The sequence below is a fragment of the Lithobates pipiens genome, unplaced genomic scaffold (genome assembly GCF_037356315.1).
Source record: "Lithobates pipiens isolate NorthernLeopardFrog02 unplaced genomic scaffold, aLitPip1_a1.2 Scaffold_23, whole genome shotgun sequence".
Taxonomy (NCBI): domain Eukaryota; kingdom Metazoa; phylum Chordata; class Amphibia; order Anura; family Ranidae; genus Lithobates; species Lithobates pipiens.
The window spans coordinates 85,146,185-85,166,509 of record NW_027507785.1 but is presented as its reverse complement, the minus strand read 5'-3'; the positions used below and the strand labels follow the sequence as shown (position 1 = coordinate 85,166,509).

The window sequence follows — 20,325 nt, the reverse complement described above, 5'->3', positions numbered from 1 at the left end:
AAAATATGATGTAGGAGACAGTATTTACTGCTTTCATTTAACAGCAAACCTGCCAGGACTGCTATGGGGCAGCAAAGAATTTCACCACCTTTTGTGGTCAAGTCAAAAAGTTGACAAAAAGAAGAGATAGTACATTATCACCAAAAACTCCAAAACTAGATTACTCAGGTTATGTAAACAGGAAAGTCCTCTCAAAACCACTGGTTAGTTTTTAGCAGATGCTGGTGGACTAGGTCACCTATTGCTTCAAACAAATACCATTGGAAAAAAATAAAAAAATACAAAAATGTGGATCAAACCATTATCTGGAAAGGAGGCTTTATACCTGCCTATCCTGCTGCCCCATTTCCTCGATCTTCGCTCTTGTCAAATAAGGGCCTTCCCACCTCAGACACTGCATGCAACGCCTGGCTCCCCACAGTGTGCTGCGGTTTGTTCTCCCAGCCCCTACGTCAGGAAAAAGCAGTGATATAGGAGGTCAGTTGAAGAAACCACAGTGCAGGAGGATACAGGCATTGGCAGACAAACCCAGAAGTGTTAAAGATTCTGAAGGCAGCCGTAAGCCCTTGAACAGAGCAAATATCAGAGGAACGGACTGTGTAATAGGAAAGTATAAAGTCTCTTTTGCAGGCAGTACTTAGTTTCATTTTGTTAACCCAATGGAGTCATTTTTATTTTTTTTATAAATATTGGACTATGGCCGGGGAAACCATTGAATCTGCTACTGCAGGACACAAAGGCCTACTTCTCAAGCTTAGCAAATTATATATATTTATTTTAAAATTAGACCACCACAAAATCAATGGAACTAGGAATTCAGGTGTCCTAATGTAGGCAATAGAAATCCACCAACGGTCAGCAGGGCAATTAAACCATCTGGCATCGGTCCAAACTAAAGCAGCAGTTTTGGTTGGTCTAATCCAATACTAGAATGAAAACTACTGCCCTCCAAAAAAATACTAAACTAAACTCTGCTGTTAGTTGTCCAAAAAAGGTAGAATGTGGGAGCCAACGAAGTTCTTGGTGTTTATCATTCCTTGCAGCTTTGCTCATTCTAGTGCATAGATGTCTTGGTTCCTCTAAAGCAAATCAATAACTTACTTTAAAAAACAATCTGTACCTACAAAAACACAATGGAGTAACTGGATTAAAATGTACGCCGTGAAAACAATGCCGATAATTGCACTTTGTAAACTCAGGTTTCACTGAATAAAAACAGTGGCAAGAAAACTTAAGAGTAGCTGTACCCCTTCACCAACTCATACTGCAACCTTGAAAAAGCACCCATCCACAAATACAGAAAAAATAAAAAAAAAAAAAATAAAAAACTGTCCACTTTTTAAACATTAAATACTGACAATTTCCCCCCACCCCCCCATTTGAGTTTTTTTCTTCCCATTTCCAATGGCCGCACTGAAAAGCCATTTATAGTCTACAAAACTTTTTGAAGACACTGGGGATAAAGTTTAGCAACTGCACATTCAAAGTGGCGGCCCAAATCCCATAGCCTCTCAGGTGTTTCGTAGACTTTTTTCCAACTGTCAGTCACTTCGTCATACTGGTACAGGGAATTTTTTCGACTGGTTCGGAAAACAAACTCTTCTACGCTTACTTGGGTTGCACGGACGAATAAGTGGAGTTTACCCTTCGTGACCAAAAGTTTAATGTAGGGGTTTGAAGACTGTTCACATGGAAGATCGTTCTTTTGAGTCCACCGGTTCTGCTCGACATCGTAAGCCTCCACAGTGAGCACCCGCTGGTTGCCCCGGATTCCAGCTACATAGTAGATGTTATCTTTGTACACAGCTGCCATGCCTTGAACTCTAGGCGCACTCATGGGAGTCAAATGACACCAATAATCTTTTGGAGGATCATAGCACAGAAATGCATCTCCTGTAGAAAGAAATAAAAAAATAAATAAATATATATATAATATATATATATATATATAAGAGAAAGGCAATATATTTTATAAACACACACACAGTAAGTTCATTAATGGTGTTATTTTTGCTTAACATAGTACATAGAAACTTCTATGGATGTTCCAAGTTATCCACAATTGGTTAGTGCAGTCTTCCAGATATGAGCACTCCTAAAAAAACATTACTTTGATTTCAGAATGCAACAGAGTGAGACGGTATATTTTCCAATGGGGACACCCATTCCTGTGTTCTCATTTAGAACAGAAAATTATGAGAAATCCTTCAATAGGACAACAGCAAAAAAGTTGAAAATGTTCAAGATTACAAGACCAAAAATGTTTAACCTGCCCTGAAGGATTCTTTTAATAATTGAGCTCAAACAGCATGAAAGAATCCAAGCAAAATAATAATTATTAATAAATAATTTGATTTAGAACATTTTTATTACTACACAAAGATAACCCAAGGAAATACAAAATGCAGTTTTTAAATGAGGAATTAAACCCTAATGGGTTTACTTCCTTTATCTCCCTGCAAAGGTAAAGCATAATGGGCTACTATGCATCGCATAGTAGCCCATTATGTGTCACTTACCTGACACATGAGTCAGCGATGTCACTGCTGTCCCCTGTAGCACAGGGGATCATTAGTGGACTACACTACATGGCTGACACCACTTTAATGGATGCACGGATCTGGCTGGTCTTCCAGTGACCACCCAGCACTGTCCCCTGGTGGAAGTTCTTCCCCCTGTTGCATACCAGTTTGCTGCTGGTCAATTTGCAAACTTCTTCAACCAAGCGTTACAGAGCATAAAGACATATAGGCTACACCCCAGCTTGTGCCTGTGGCCTCTTTGGGATTTAATCCTACCTTGGGCTACAGCCCATTTCAAGGAATAAAAAAAAAAAAAAAGAAGTGTTTTGCCCTATACGATTGCCAAAATTGATGAATATGCCGCACTTCTCCATGATATGTAGTCCAATCTGCAACAGCTTCTATATGAAAGCAGCCCTTTGCTCACTTTAATACAAGCTCCAGAAGAAGCGTACTAATCCACGCAAAACATGTAGAGCTCCTTTTTTTTTTTTTATAAATAAAGTTTGTGATCTTATCTGATGGTTATTGTTTTGTCTATGGTGCCTAAAAAGTCCAGAAGCCCCTTGTTCTCTCTTTTTCAATAACTGGTTGTGGCACCCCTGGCAATCAAGCATTTGCGATAAACGGCAATAAAAAAATAAAAAATAAAAAAACCAAACAAAAAAAAAACCCAACCTTTCGTAGGGCTGAAACTAAAATAGATTATACAAATTAAAATCGATTAATCTGCCAGTAACATAATCGGGTTAAAAACTAAAATGAGCCCTTTATAGTACAAGAGCAGCAAATAATCGCTACTGTAATTTTTTTTTTTTCTGTGAAACTAAAACACTTACAGTAGTGATCATTTTTTGGACTATAAAGGGCTAATTTGTTTTTTTTTGTTTTTGTTTTTTACTCCATTAAGTTACCAAACGTCTTAAACCTGGTTCACAGCTATGAGTTTGTGTGCTGCAGAAAAGCATGTAATGTGTTTTTTTTTTTTTTGCAGCAATTTTGTAATCTGCCCAACAAATTGACCAAAAACGCCACAAAATCATTAGGGCTGCGGAAATTAAAGATTAATCCCTTGATTAGATTTTTTGATAGATCAAAGTTCTTTTGATCAATACTCCTCTCCGCTGGCTTCTGGGTCTTCAGGGAGATCCAGTGTTGTCATGGACATAGACGTCACTGGACTCCTCTCCCCCAAGTGCCTCCGTCTGCCAACGAAGGGAAAAGGAGTCCGGTGACGTTGAAGTTCTGCTTGAATGTAACCTGTACGGGGGAGGAGCTAGGCATGATGTCACCCGCTGCTGCCCTACGGAACACGATTGTCAGCTTTGCATGCTGCGTTTATCATCTGAGTAGTTTGCGTTTGAACACAAAAAATGGAATTACGTACCGGTAATGTCCTTTTCCAGGAGTCTTTCAGGACAGCCACCTTAGAGAGACACCGGCTCCTCCCCTCTGAGGAAACACCGCCTTCAATTTCATAATTTAAGCCTCCTCCTCCCTTCGTTCCTCAGTTCTTCCAGAGTACCTCCGGCCAAACTGGGGAGACACAAGAACACGTCAAACAAATAAACTTTTTAAGTCTTACCTGACGATCTCATGCAATGAGTTCCCGATGATCTGCAACAATTTGGGTGGGAACCGGTGCTGTCCTGAAAGACTCCTGGAAAAGGACATTACCGGTACGTAATTCCATTTTTCCCCAATCGTCTTTCAGGACAGCCACCTTAGAGAGGATAAGCGAGTATATTACCTTAGGGTGGGACTACTGCCTGTAGCACCTTTCGACCAAAGGCTTGGTCTTTGGCTGACAGAAGATCCAGTCTATAGTGTCTCACAAACGTAGCAAAACTGGACCACGTTGCAGCTCTACAGATCTGTTCCGGAGACGCACCAGCCCACTCTGCCTGAGAAGTTGCCACGGCCCTGGTTGAGTGTGCTCTAATGCCCGCTGGAGGATCTAATCCCCCTGCCACGTATGCCTGCCCAATGGCTAACCTTAACCATCTAGCTATGGTACGTCTAGAGGCTTTGGAACCCTTCCTGGCCCCTGAAAATAAAACAAAAAGTGAATCTGTCTTTCTGAACTGACTTGTGCAGTCTAAATAATAAAGAACACATCTTCTAACATCTAGTCTGTGAAACATGTGTTCCTGTTCTCTAACTGGATTTGAACAAAATGTAGGTAGCACGATCTCCTGCATCCTGTGGAAACTAGAAGCTACCTTCGGCAAAAAGGCCGGATCTATCTTCAAAACCAGACGATCCGGAAAAGCCTGAAAAAAAGGGAGCCCTGACAGAAAGGGCTTCGAGTTCACTTACTCTTCTTGCTGTAGTGATCGCTACCAAAAACACCGTTTTGAGAGTGATCAGCTTTAATGAGCAAGATTCTAACGGCTCAAAAGGTTCCCCTGTGAGAACCTGTAAAACTAAAGAAAGATCCCAAACCGGGAAGGGGGAGCTTGAAGCTGGTCTTTGCCTACCTAGGGCCCTGAAGAACCTTACGACCCAAGGATCTGACGCTAGATGTTTCTCTAAAAACACGCTCAAAGCGGAAACCTGAGCTTTTAGTGTTCCAAGCGCTAACCCCTTATCCGCCCCTGCCTGTAGGAACTCTAGAACGGCTATAGGGCTATGCACGTTGAAGGAACCCTCTGAACACCAGCTGTTAAACCGTTTCCATACCTTTAAGTAAATGGACTGGGTTTCCTTTTTCCTACAGTTTAGAAGAGTGGCTACCAACCGGTCTGAGAAGCCCTTGGCTTTTAGCAATTCTTCCTCAGAAGCCACGCTGCCAGGTTCCATCGTCCTACCTGAGGGCAGAACACCGGACCTTGAGACAGGAGATCCTCCTGCACTGGGAGAATCCAGGGGGGTTCTACAGACAGGCCCTTCAAGATCGAGAACCACGGCCTCCTGGGCCAGTGAGGTGCAATTAGAATGAGGGTAGTGTTCTCCACTTGAAATTTCCTTAATACTGCTGGAATGAGCACTGGAGGGGGGAAAGCATAGCACCTGGAGAAACCCCAACTCTGTGCTAGTGCGTCCACCGCCAATGCCCCGTCCCCCCTGTTTATGGAGAAGAACGTTGCTACCTTCGCATTTTCCCTTGCGGCAAAGAGATCTATTGCAGGAATCCCCCATCTCCGGGTGATCATTTCGAATATTTCCTGCTTGAGAACCCAATTGCCTTCTCTCAGAGTTCTCCTGCTGAGAAAATCTGCCACCTGATTTTGTTCTCCCTTCAAGTGGACTGCTGAAAGGGACAGGATATTTGCTTCGGCCCATCTGAGGATGGCTTCCGCTAGGGCCCATAAGGACTTGCTCCTGGTGCCCCCCTGTCTGTTGATGTAAGCTACCACCGAGGAGTTGTCCGACCTTACCCTTACGTGATTCCCCCGAAGCTCCTTCTGAAAGGTTCTGAGAGCTAGATCTACTGCCCTCAGCTCCCTCCAATTCGAGGATCTCCTCGAGTCCCTCTTTTCCCAAATACCCTGTATTAATTGGGAGTCTAGGTGTGCCCCCCAACCTGAGCTGCTTGCATCGGTCGTGACCACCCTGGAGGTTGGCATGACCCACTCTAGACCTTGGGACAAATTTGCTCCCTTCCTCCACCACCAGAGGGACCTCTTTACCTGATCTGGAATCGAAACCAGAGAATCCAAAGATTCCTGGCTGTGATCCCAAACCTTCAGCACAAATAATTGTAGAGGGCGGTAATGTAACCCTGCCCACTGAACCGCTGGAAGAGCGGATGTCAGCAACCCTAGCGCTGACATGATCTTCCTTATGGAGATCTGGTGGTTGCCCTGAAGACACAACAGAGCCCTGTCTATCTTTTGAATTTTTTCCAAAGGAAGAAAGACCCTTTGTACTGTTGAGTCCAACTCGTACCCTAGGAAAGTGACCCTCTGGGAAGGGATTAAGTTGGATTTCTCCAGGTTCAGGAGCCAACCCAGGCTTACTAACAGGTTTCTTGTGACCTGTAAATCCTGAATTAATTGTGCTGGGGAAGGGGCAAACAGAAGGAGATCGTCGAGATATGCGATCACCGAGATTCCCCTGAGACGCAGAAATGCCAGAACTTCTGCCATCACTTTGGTGAAGATTCGGGGGGAAGAGGATAGTCCGAAAGGAAGCGCTCTGAACTGAAGGTGTAGTACTTCCATTGGAGTTCTCACTGCCAGTCTGAGAAAACGCTGGTGGGACTCTGCGATTGGAATATGCAAGTATGCATCTTTCAGATCTATTGATGCCATGAAGCAGTTCGGAGGTAGGAGTGCTTTTACTGAGTAAACCGAATCCATCCGAAACCTTCTGTAGGTAACTGAGACATTCAGGGGCTTCAGGTTCAGGATGAGCCTGAACTTTCCCGAAGGCTTGCGAATCACGAAGACGTGAGAGTAGAAGCCTCTGCTTGTCTCTCCTTCTGGAACCCGTACTACCACCTCCTGTTCTTCCAACTCCTGAAGAGAGGAAAGAAGGGCAGATGATTTTTCTGCGCATTTTGGCAGCTCGGTGACAAGGAACCTCAGAGGAGGGAGTTCCGAAAACTCCAAATGGTAACCTCCTCTGACGATCCCCAAGACAAACTGATTGGAGGAAATCATTTCCCACTGTGGGAGGAAGGCCCCCAATCTTCCTCCCACCGTGACCCTGTCACTGAGATTTTTTGGGCTGTTCAGGAGGGCGAAAAATTGCTCCCCCGGGTCCCTTGCTTTTGAGTCCCCAACTTTTCTTCTGCTGAACCGTACGGGGTGGTACAACCCTTTTCTGGGGACGAGTCTTTCTTTTGGCTTGTTCCCCAATTTTCCTTTTAACAGGAAAGGCCTTTCTTTTGTCTGCTGTGCGATCTAGCACCGCTTCAAGGCCTGGTCCAAACAGTAGATCTCCTGTAAAGGGGATTCCACAAAGTTTAAGTTTGGATGCATTGTCTCCAGGCCAGGTCTTCAACCATAAGGCTCTCCTGGCAGAGTTGGTCAGGGCCAAGGACCTTGCCGACATCCTCACGGATTCCGCCGAAGCGTCCGCTATGTAGGCTATCCCTTTAAGAAGCATGGGAAAGGAGGATAGAATAGTCTCCTTTGCTGTCCCTGCTTCAATGTGTGCGCTAATCTGGGTGAGCCAATACTCCATGTTACGGGCCACCACCGTGGATGCCATGGCTGGCTTAAGATTTCCCTGTGACGAATCCCAGGCCTTCTTAAGAAGGTAATCCATCCTTCGATCCATAGGGTTAGACAGTACCCCCATATCCTCAAAAGATAGATCAGTGTGTCTGGACACCTGGGAAAAAGCAGCGTCTAGTCTGGGAGATTTATTCCAGACGAGAGTCTCTTCCTCCGAAAAAGGAAACCTACGTCTTAATGCCCCAGAAAAGAAAGGTTCCCTTTCGGGATCCCGCCATTCCTTCTTGATGGTATCGATCAAGACGTCATGCACTGGGAACACCCGCTTCTTTTGTTCCCCCATGCCCTTGTACATCCGATCATGGAGTGACAATGTCTTAGTTTCTTCTTGAATACCTAAAGTGGTATGAATCGCTCCCAAGAGCTCATCCACATCCTCCAGGGAAAGCTTATACCGCGAGATTCTGCTGGATTCCCCATCCAGCATCTCTGCGTCAGACTCCCCCTGGGAGTCTGAAACGACACTGTCAATTTCCTCCTCAGCTTCCTCCCTGGGACCCTCTGAATTCTCTCCCCTTGCAGGAGGAACATCCACAGGGCTGGATGGTACACTCTGCTGCGCTGGTGTAGGAGTGCTCGGAGGCTGGGGCCACTGAAAACTGGAAAAAAAGTTTTGGAAGGACTGAAAGGTACCAGAGAGTTCCTTCATAGAAGCTACCAGATCTGCACCCTGCTCTACTGCCTGTTCCTTAAGCAAATCCTCAATACATTGTTTGCAAATAGCTTTAGACCAAGAGTCTCCCATAGACGTTCTACACGAAGGGCACTTCTTCTTAGAACCATGGGGGGACTTGCTCGTGGCTTTCTGAAAGACACAAAATACAGGAAGGGGCAGCATGAGCCTAAAAAACAGCAACACCAGCGCTACATAGAGGACCACCGGGAGTGCCCCCCCTAGGATCAACCATCACCAGGATCCCAGACACACTACCCTTCCCCCCGACCACCAAGGAGGAACACCAGTGGAGCTACTGGATACAAGTAAGGGAACACCTCCCCAGGTTTCCTCTTACCTTCGAGTGGCTGGTGCTATTATCTCCAGGAGTTTTTGAAGCCTCTGCCTCGGACATTCTCCCGTTGAGGAAGCGTGGTACGAATGCGCCTCTAACAGCTACCTGTGCAACTGTGAAAAGAGAGGCCGCACCAGCCGAACGCTAGGTTCCCTTTCACGTGCCGCGTCCGGAACCGGAAGACGCGGATCGAACGAAGGGGTCCGCCCCCACCGGAACTGACGTCGCCCGCCTACCGGTCCGGCTTCCAGCTCCCAGCCGGCTGCGTACACAGGGGGGCCTTGGACGCCTTCGTTCAGCACCCCACTGGGTGAAACGCAAGGATGAACCTCTCCAAAGACTTCCTGCTTTCCCCAAGCGAAGATTGGAGTGCGTGTAAAGGTCAGTCGAGTATTCAGCTTCCCCAGCCGACTGGACTGTTTGTTCCGTTGAAACCCCCGCGGGTGAACGAACGGACGACCCCATAAACTTCCCGCTTTCCCCAAGCGGAGTTTAGGGTATATGGACAGTACGAACACTTCAGCTCCCCGCTGATAGGACTGTCCTGGACCGACCGATGAACGGTCGGATAGCCGAACGGGGCCAGGGCTCCGCTCGGGTGGCTTCAGTTTCACCAACCGAATTTAGCCTAAGGTTCCTTGGCGATGTCTCCCCGCCGGAGGAAACACCATAACTGAGGAACGAAGGGAGGAGGAGGCTTAAATTATGAAATTGAAGGCGGTGTTTCCTCAGAGGGGAGGAGCCGGTGTCTCTCTAAGGTGGCTGTCCTGAAAGACGATTGGGGAAAATTAAATCTTTTACTTAAGCGGTGAGCACTTAGATCTTTTCTTTCTACCCATGACCTGGCGTCCTTGCTGAGATCTAAGGAGACGAGAGAGAAGTTTATGGTCCGTGTTAACCCTTTTGATACCCGCTTGCATGACCCCCTGTTTGCACAGAGGTCCATGCTATAAAGGTGAGAGTGATGGGACCGGGGGGGGGGGAGAGAGAGAAATTACGTCAGTGCTACAGTTAGTTTGAATTTAAAAAACGTATTTGTGTGACCTGTGAAGTTAAGTCATGGATTGTGGAAACCAACTAGTGTCCGGTGATGGTGGTAAATGTGGTATACACTATATACAGACTAATGCAGAGTTGCAACGCAAAGAGATCAGCTAAAAGTAGTTGGATCTGTATGTGCATTATAATTAACCTCCCTGGCGGTACGATTATTTCAGATTTTAGGTGCTAAAAGCGGTACAATTATTTTGCATGAAAATTTGGAGTTTTATATTGTAGGCCTGTAATTCTTAGCAATAACTCACTTAAATCTGTCTAAACCAGAGTCTAGCAGACATCGCGGGTATGATAAAGTTTGAAAAATGAAATCATAAATTATAATATAATTGTACCAAATAATAAAATTATTCAATAATGTAATCAAATCAAAAACACTGAAATTTGCTCAGTTGCAGAATTGTCACTGTCATTACTTATCAGTATTTGATGACGGATCTCCCCACAAATCACTATCGCTCAATTCTGCAAGCAATTACAATTTATTAAATCGCTGTTTTCTAGCTGGTCTAAAATCATTTTTGATGTAAAGAGACAGTTTTGGTTGCTATGGACAATCTCCAGTTTCCAGGCATAAAGAACAGTTTTTATTAGAGGTCGACCGATATATCGGCCGATATTTGCCGTTTTTTAATTAATCGGCATCGGCCGATTGTGCTGGTAAAAAGCCGCAGCGGGACTTTGAAATGACTTCTGTAATAGAAGTCAGTGTAAGTTGCCATAGAAACGTCTTCCTCCTCTCTGGGCAGTCTGCCAAGAAAAGAACAGAAAGATACAATGTTTACACTTGAATGAATGAAGTCATCTCTGTGTGTAGAAGTTCTCAGTTTAACCATTTAAAGACTAAATCTTTTCTGACACTTGTTGCTTACAAGTAAAAATCCTGTATTTTCTGCCAGAAAAATCACTTAGACCCCCCAAAAATGATATATATTTTTTTAGCAGAGATCCTAGGGAATAAAATAGCGGTTGTTGCAATATTTTATGTCACACGGCATTTGCACAGAGGTCTTTCAAATGCATTTTTTGGGGAAAAAAAAATACACTATTTAAAAAATAAAAATAAAATAAAAAACAGTAAAGTTAGCCCATTTTTTTTTCGTCCAAAAGTTTTGACTACCTGTTTTTATTTAATATATCTTTTTTTTTTATCTAAATCATACATACAAGTAAACTGATTGGAGGTTTGTTTTGTTTAATGTTTAAATGTAAGAAATTTTCTGTATCACTTATGAAGGCTGCTTTCACACTGGAGCGGGCAGGCGTTGATGGTAAAACGCAAGTTTTAGCGGCTCTTTGGCTGCTAGTGGGGCACATCTAACCCAGCTAGCGGCCAAGGAAGAGGTTAAATGCGCCCATGAAGCACTGCTGCCAAATCGCATTGCATGCGCTTCGGCAGTGGTGCCCATTCATATCAATGGTCAGGAGTGGTGGAGGAGCGGTATACACCACTCCAAACGTGCTGCTTGCAGGACTTTTTTTTAAGATCCTGCCAGCGCATCGCCTCAGTGTGAAAGCACTCTGTCTTTGACACAGACTGCAGGGGAGCCATTTTGCAGGCACTTTACAGGCGCTCATATATCGGCTATCGGCCGCCATGATTTCTAAATATCGGCATCGGCCAGAGAAAAACCCATATCGGTCGACCTCTAGTTTTTATCATATAGAACTGCATGCAGGACACTAGACAGAACACTAGGGACAAAGGGGATGTGAAATAATTACATACAGCAATGTAATCTGTAAGATTACATTATACTGTATGTATAGTGAGCGTTTCACTTTTTGAATTTGGCGCCGATCTCAGTCCGTGCGTCGCAACGCTCGCAGGGCACGAAGATCGGCTCAGTGATAGATCAAGCGAGACACAGCTCGTACAGCGGGGAGACAACGCTGGATCCGAGGGAGAAGGTAAGTAAACATCCTTCTGGATCCAGCGATGCGGTCCCGAGTCTGGCTCGGGGTTACCGCTTTTGGTATAAAAATTCCACCCCGAGCCAGACTCGGGAATACTGTCAGGGGGGTTAAATCAAAATTAGTCGATTGATTAAGCGAACATGAAAATTTTAATCAGTAACAGCCATAAAAAGCACTGCAGAAACAGATCAAAAGCAAAACTACATAGATGTGTACCAAGCCTTATGCTGGCTCTAATATATATTATGTTTGTTATTCTCACAGTGGATTAGATATTTTGCTCTTTAACCATATAGTTGGTTATTTACATTGATCACTGCATACAGATATTTAATAGCTTTTTTAAAACTTTACATATTAACTAAATGATACAGCACACTTTTAAGGTTATTTACCGATTAATTTTTGCAGTGCAAAGTGGATTTGCCTTTAGTAAATCAACCCCTATTTGTCCATGTACAAGTAGGCTTTTAGGATCGTTTAAAAACTGCTGAGGTTAGAGGTTCAACCTCCCTCGAGTGCAGAAGAATCACATTCAGCATAGGAAAGTTTTGCCCGCTGGGGGCAAAATTGTGGCAAAAATCGTGCCATGATTGTAGCACGTTTCCCATGGCCAAAGTAGTTCAAGTGTACATGAAGCCTTAAGCCCATTCCTCGCAGAATTGTTTTAATTCAGCCAGGAGTTGAGTGTTCGAGCAAACACGGCCCGTTTAACCACTTGCCGACTAGCTCCTGTACATATAAGATGGCAGGTTGGCTCTCCTGCTAAAATTGCCGTATATGTATGGCGGCTCCTTTAACCACTTTCAGACCGGACCATTTTGCTGGTAAATGACCAGAGGTCTTTTTACACTTTGGCACTGCGCTGCTTTAACTGGTAATTGCGCGGTCATGCAATGTTGTACCCAAACAAAATTTGCGTCCTTTTCTTCCCACAAATAGAGCTTTCTTTTGATGGTATTTGATTGCCTCTGCGATTTTTATTTTTTGCGATATAAACGTAAAAAGACCGCAAATTTTGAAAAAAAATGATATTTTCTACTTTTTGTTATTAGAAAAATCCAATAAACTCAATTTTAGTCATACATTTAGGCCAAAATGTATTCAGCCACATGTCTTTGGTAAAAAAAAAGTCAATAATTGTATATTTATTGGTTTGCGCAAAAGTTGTCACATCTACAAACTAAGGTACGTTTTCTGGAATTTACGCAGCTTTTAGTTTACGACTGCCTATCTCATTTCTTGAGGTGCTAAAATGGCAGGGCAGTACAAAACCCCCCCAAATGACCCCATTTTGGAAAGTAGACCCCCTAAGGAAATTGATAAGAGGCATGTTGAGCCCATTGAATATTTTATTTTTTTGCCTCAAGCGATTGAATAATGACAAAAAAAAAATTTTTTTTTTTTTTTTTACACAAAGTTGTCACTAAATGATATATTGCTCACACATGCTATGGGCGTATGTGAAATGACACCCCAAAATAAATTCTGCTGCTTCTCCTGAGTACGGGGATACCACATATGTGGGACTTTTTGGGAGCCTAGCCGCGTACGGGGCCCCGAAAACCAAGCACCGCCTTCAGGCTTTCTAAGGGCGTAAATTTTTGAGTTCACTTCTCACTACCTATTACAGTTTTGAAGGCCATAAAATGCCAAGATGGCACAAAACCCCCACAAATGACCCCATTTTAGAAAGTAGACACCCCAAGCTATTTGCTGAGAGGCATGTTGAGTTCATGGAATATTTTATATTTTGCCACAAGTTGCGGGAAAATTACAAACTTTTTTTTTTTTTTTTTTTTTTTCACAAAGTTGTCACTAAATGATATATTGCTCACACATGCCATGGGCATATGTGAAATGACACCCCAAAATAAATTCTGCTGCTTCTCCTGAGTACGGGGATACCACATATGTGGGACTTTTTGGGAGCCTAGCCGCGTACGGGGCCCCGAAAACCAAGCACCGCCTTCAGGCTTTCTAAGGGCGTAAATATTTGACTTCACTCCTCACTACCTATTACAGTTTTGAAGGCCATAAAATGCCAAGATGGCACAAAACCCCCACAAATGACCCCATTTTAGAAAGTAGACACCCCAAGCTATTTGCTGAGAGGCATGTTGAGTCCATGGAATATTTTATATTTTGCCACAAGTTGCGGGAAAATTACAAACTTTTTTTTTTTTTTTTTTTTTTTCACAAAGTTGTCACTAAATGATATATTGCTCACGCATGCCATGGGCATATGTGAAATGACACCCCAAAATAAATTCTGCTGCTTCTCCTGAGTACGGGGATACCACATATGTGGGACTTTTTGGGAGCCTAGCCGCGTACGGGGCCCCGAAAACCAAGCACCGCCTTCAGGCTTTCTAAGGGCGTTACAGTTTTGAAGGCCATAAAATGCCAAGATGGCACAAACCCCCCCCAAATGACCCCATTTTGGAAAGTAGACACCCCTAAATTTAGGGGTACACTAGTGAGACTAGGTAATAAATGGCGGGTGCCCTGAAACTATAAAAAAATAACTAACCAACCAGCGTCACCTGTAACAGTTATATGGTGATCACTGGTGAAAGGGTTAACTAGGGGGCAATCAGGGGGCTTTATGCGGTAGTATATGGGGGTCCCTGGCGCTATAAAAAGCTGCGGCGAACCTAAATACCTACTTGCCTAACTAGCGTCACCTGTGACACTAATACAGCGATCAGAAAAACGATCGCTTATTAGGCTGGGTTCACACTGGAGCGATGCGGGAACGCCACGAATGCGCGGCGGGTTCCCGCATCGCATGCCTCCCGGCGGCAGTTCACACTGCCCTATGCGAACTGCTGGGAGTGTCAGTGAAATGTTACTGACACCCCCAGATCAGTTCGCATATCGCAGTGCGATCTGCAAACTCGGATCGCATGGTGTGAACACCCATGCGATCCGATTCTGCTGCGGGCCAAAAAAAGGGTCCCGTGCGAATTTGCGGCGGGTGCGGCGGGTGTGGCGGGTGCGGCGAATGGCTGAACTCGAATCGCACAGAGATCGGATGTGATTTGCACTGCAGTGCGAATCACATCCGTTCTCAAACCGCTGCAATCTGAACCCAGCCTTAGTGACACTGGCGACGGGGGGTGATCACGGGGTTAAACCTTTATTGGGGGGGTTAGGGGGGTACCTTAGAACTAAAGGGGGCTAACCCTAACTGCCCTAACAGTTATTAGTCACAAATGACACCCGCCGGGTGATCAGGGGGTTAAACCTTTATTAGGTAATAAATGGCGGGTGCCCTGAAACTATAAAAAAATAACTAACCAACCAGCGTCACCTGTAACAGTTATATGGTGATCACTGGTGAAAGGGTTAACTAGGGGGCAATCAGGGGGCTTTATGCGGTAGTATATGGGGGTCCCTGGCGCTATAAAAAGCTGCGGCGAACCTAAATACCTACCTGCCTAACTAGCGTCACCTGGGACACTAATACGGCGATCAGAAAAATGATCGCTTATTAGGCTGGGTTCACACTGGAGCGATGCGGAAACGCCGCGAATCCGCGGCGGGTTCCCGCATCGCATGCCTCCCGGCGGCAGTTCACACTGCCCTATGCGAACTGCTGGGAGTGTCAGTGAAATGTTACTGACACCCCCAGATCAGTTCGCATATCGCAGTGCGATCTGCAAACTCGGATCGCATGGTGTGAACACCCATGCGATCCGATTCTGCTGCGGGCCAAAAAAAGGGTCCCGTGCGAATTTGCGGCGGGTGCGGCGGGTGTGGCGGGTGCGGCGGGTGCGGCGAATGGCTGAACTCGAATCGCACAGAGATCGGATGTGATTTGCACTGCAGTGCGGTGCGAATCACATTCGTTCTCATAAACCGCTGCAATGTGAACCCAGCCTTAGTGACACTGGCGACGGGGGGTGATCACGGGGTTAAACCTTTATTGGGGGGGTTAGGGGGGTACATTAGAACTAAAGGGGGCTAACTCTAACTGCCCTAACAGTTATTACAGTCACAAATGACACCAATGCAAAAAAAAAAAAAAAAAAAAAAAAAATGACATTGGTGTCACTGTGACTGGGGGGCAGGGGTAATTGGGGGGGTGATCGGGGGGTAAAGGGGGGGTGTGAGTGTGCCTGGCATGTTCTACTGTGTGTGGGATGTGTTGGTGCAACTCACTGATCCGCTCTCCTCCGTGTCGGAACGAAAAATACCGACACGGAGGAGAGAATACATCACTTCCTCTCCTGTGTTTACATTACAGGAGAGGAAGTGATGTCACCGGGGATTTCTATTCGTCGGGAGCGATCGCGAGGGGGTGGCCATGAATGAATGGCCGTCCCCTCGTCCGGGATCGCTCCCGAACGAAAACCGACCGCCGCAGGCACCGGGCGGGGGCCCGATCGGGCCCCCGACCCGCGGGAGGCAAATCACGTACATGTACGTGCTTATGCCTGCCCGTGCCATTCTGCCGACGTACATCGGCGTTAGGCGGTCGGCAAGTGGTTAAAAACCATAGCAAGCGCGTGGCCGCCGGCCACCCACGATCATGGGCATAAGAGCCAGAATGGGGGATTTGTGTGCGTAAACACAAATCCTCGTTTTGAGAGGGGAATAGAGACCGACCTGCTGTTCGCAGTAACTGCGAACAGCGACATGTCTCCTCCCCCATTCAGAAACACATTTAACCCCTTCCCTGCCGGTGACATTTAGCACAGTAATCAGTGCATTTTTATAGAACTGAGCGCTGTATAAATGTCAATGGTCCCAAAGATTTGTCAAATTTGTCTTCCACAATCCCTCTAAAAATATTGCATATCACGGTCATTACTAAACATAAAATTATATATACATCACGTGCGGCACTCCGATATGGATGCCTGATCACAGAGCTCCGTACTTTTGGCACCCCCAGCAACAGGTACACTCACCCCACGTAGGCTACACTGGGACCGGAGCACTCCGGCAACCCACGGGAATAGCTGTGTAACGAGACCTACGAGCTCAATTCACGGCACTGTCAGGGGATGCCGAGGCACCTAAAATGGCAGCGGAACGGCTACCACATGAGGTATCCCATTCAGGCACAGATCTTTCCTCCCTGGCAGGAATTGCTTCATGAGGTGGTATGTGGAGGGGCCCCAATGCTCATCCATAGGTGGCCTGGCATCACCAGCCACCACAGTAGCTCTCCTTAATAAGACCCTGGATGAAATGCTTATGTCCCCTGAACACGCAACCTCACCGAGGCCTGGAGTGAGATTCGAGGAGATGGGTCAAATCACTTCACAGCCCCATGACATCTCTTTACTAGTCACAAGATTTGCAGAAATGCTCGACAGGGGCCCTGCCCAGATGGCTGCAATGATTACTTCAGACATTAAATCAGATCTCCAGCTGCTGGGCTCTCACATAGAGTCTATTGAAAATAAAGTAGACGCCACCATAGACCGGGTCTAAACACTGATCATTTCCAGGAATTGCATGATCAGTTGGAGGGGGCCATAGACAAAAAAGCAACAAAAATCGACAACCTGGAAAATAGGTCCAGAAGGCTTAATTTCAGGATTAGAGGTTTCCCAGAGACTGTCACAGACATACCAAAAGCAGTACACTATCAAAAGCCTTATACCAGACAGAGCCCACAAGCTGGAACTTGATCGGGCCCACAGGGCCCTGGGTCCCCCTCATGACAGTGGTCAAACGACACTATTACACTGTGGCAGAGTGACTCTTCAAGGGCAAACCCATTAGCCAAGGACTGGAGTGACTCAGAATCAGATAGCAGTTAATGGCATGGAAGCAGGCAGGGCAGTGGGTAAATCAAATATAGAATCTGCTGGAGTACGAGCGCTCGTGACCGATCTGATCAGAGTTGGCCAACAACAGGAGAACGTGGGTCATGAATCTTTTGTGACTGGTTAAAAAAAAAAAAAAAAAAAAAAAAAATAATAATTTTACTCAAGAGGGGAGAGGACCCAGACAGACGCCAAGCAGGCTCCAAAAGGGACAGGACAGACCAAGATCCGAGATGAACATGCTTCTAGACTGCAAATGTAGGCACTGTCATAAGGTGAACAGCAAGCATCTCCAGAACCATTTGTAGAAGGTAAGCTAGGGACCCCCAGTACAGTGGGTCTGTCTCCCTACACCATGTCTAGAATTTGACATGCTGTGACTGTGCAGGCAACTTAAAGGCTAAAAGGATAAGAGGTACTCCCGAAACCTAGAGAGCTGGTAGCAGGTGAGAGTCAGGTGCTCAATGCTGTTTAAGAGGAAAGAGTTCAGTGTGCAAGACGCTTCACCCAACAAAAAAAAAAAAAAAAAAAAAAAAACACATGGAATAAGACAACCAGCAACCAAAAGTAATTGAGGAAGCTCCCAGCCAACTGGCCTATTCACTAAGGGAGTCATTTTACCATAACAGACTTATGTGGAACCACTTCCAGGGTCCTCAAGAACATTCAGTCCAGATGCAGTTTAAAAAATAAGTTTTGTGCAAGAACATTGATTTGAGTTGACACCAGTTCTCCTGCCCTTTGTGGCAGAGTGCGTTAAAATTATTAGTTCACCTTTTTAACCACTTCAATACTGGGCCTATTCTGGTACAAACATTTTTGCTAGAAAATTACTCCGAATCCCCAAACATTATATATGTTTCATTTAGCACACACCATAGGCAATAAAATGGTAGTAATTGCAATAATTATTCATGAATAAAAAAATAAATAAAAAAGTAAAGTTAGCCAATTTTTTTGTATAATGTGAAAGACAACGAGTAAAAAAGGATACCCAACGTGCCACGCTTTAAAATTGTGCACAATGGAATGGTGCCAAACTTCATTACTTAAAAATCTCTATAGTTGACGCTTTAAATTTTTACAGGTTACCAGTTTAGAGTTAGAGGAAGTCTAGTGCTAGAATTGTGGCACGCGCTCTAACGCATGCGGCGATACCTCATGTGCGGTTTACATATGTGGGCGGGAAGTGTGTGTTCACTTCTGAGCGCGAGCTAGCGGGGACGGGCATTTTAAATTTGTTTTTATTATATCTTAATTTATTTTTTACTTTTTTTTGATCACTTATTCCTATTACAAGGAATGTAAACATCCTTTGTAATAGGAATCTATACGGCAGGTCCTCTTTATGGAGAGATGTGGGGATTTAATAAGACCCCACATCTCTCCTCCAGACTGGAACGCATGAGATTGGGGGGGGGGGGGGGGGGGGAATTCACCGATCTCATGCGGACAGCCGCACTCACGGCTTCGTTTCTTTGGCCTCTGACGGTCAAACAAAATTTCCATCGTCCTCATCCGGCACCGACCGATTCTTTTTCCAGGCCCCCCCGATAGCACGGGAGAGCCCGGAGAAGCACCGGATGGTGGTGGAACTGCCGCTATGATCATTCTTATCGTGCACAGAATCGCCGGCTGCAAAGAGTGATATCTGAATGATCCCTCTAGCTGCAGGCATCAGATATCCCCCCTAAAAGTCAAGGATGCCATTTAACTATGGCTGGGTATTAAAGTGGGGGGGGGGGGGGGGGAAGTATTTTTGGTTTGTTTTTACACAGCAGCCTGTAAAAGTATTGAACCCATATGGGCAAACAGTTATTGAATTCCAGGAAGAGTCAATAGACCACGAAAACACTCACCAGCGGCCTCACTATTCACCAAGAACTACAAGCCACACAACAAGTAGAGGTGCAAAAATCACATAATATACTTAAAAAGGCTGTCTGTATAAGGTTATATGCAACGATAATACATACGAGATCTTTTAGTTATCAAGTCCCAGGAAAGTGTCTTTTGTTCCTTGGGTGGGAATTCAACATGCAGGGCTGCCACCACAGGGAGCTGAAACCAGGCTCCTAAACTGTTACAGAGAAAAAGAAGGAGAAGGGGGCGCCTCTGGGTGTAGATTTTCTTAAAAGCAATTTATTCACAGGTCTAAAACAGAGATTTTGCACTCACATTTTCCAAGAAATAAAATGGCATGTAGAATAAGAGGGGTCATCTGATTTTGTCCGTCACTTTTAATCCGGTCCGCAAGTGTCCTGTTGTCCTCTCCTGGCGTTACCACTGGTTTGTGGTTTCAAAAAAGCCGGCTCGGTGGACGCAGAGGATGTTTTTCCAAAGCGAGGCTTGGTTGACTGACATGCGGGTCGCGGGATTGTGACGTCACGGCGGGCAACGCGTTTCCTGAGCGTTCGGGTCGAGGTGGAGAGACGACACGGCCTGATGAAAGAGCGTGGTCGTCTCTCCACCTCGACCCGAACGCTCAGGAAACGCGTTGCCCGCCATGACGTCACAATCCCATGACCCGCATGTCACAGTCAACCAAGCCTCGCTTTGGAAAAACATCCTCTGCGTCCACCGAGCCGGCTTTTTTGAAACCACAAACCAGTGGTAACGCCAGGAGAGGACAACAGGACACTTGCGGACCGGATTAAAAGTGACGGACAAAATCAGATGACCCCTCTTATTCTACATGCCATTTTATTTCTTGGAAAATGTGAGTGCAAAATCTCTGTTTTGGACCTGTGAATAAATTGCTTTTAAGAAAATCTACACCCAGAGGCGCCCCCTTCTCTTTCTCAAGAACTACAAGCCACCTGTTGTGGCGGCCAATGTATTTGAAGTT

General features: G+C 45.4%; 1 protein-coding gene across 1 annotated transcript in view; it reads right to left on the bottom strand.

The window, feature by feature from the left end:
• Positions 1-1,313: 1,313 nt before the first annotated feature.
• KBTBD8 (kelch repeat and BTB domain containing 8) overlaps positions 1,314-20,325 on the bottom strand; it is a 44,272-nt gene continuing 25,260 nt past the window's right edge. Inside the window, exon 4 of the mRNA XM_077451971.1 lies at positions 1,314-1,893. Within this exon, the coding sequence (XP_077308097.1) occupies positions 1,433-1,893 (461 nt within the window). The 3' untranslated portion in view covers positions 1,314-1,432. The remainder of the gene's footprint in view (positions 1,894-20,325) is intronic.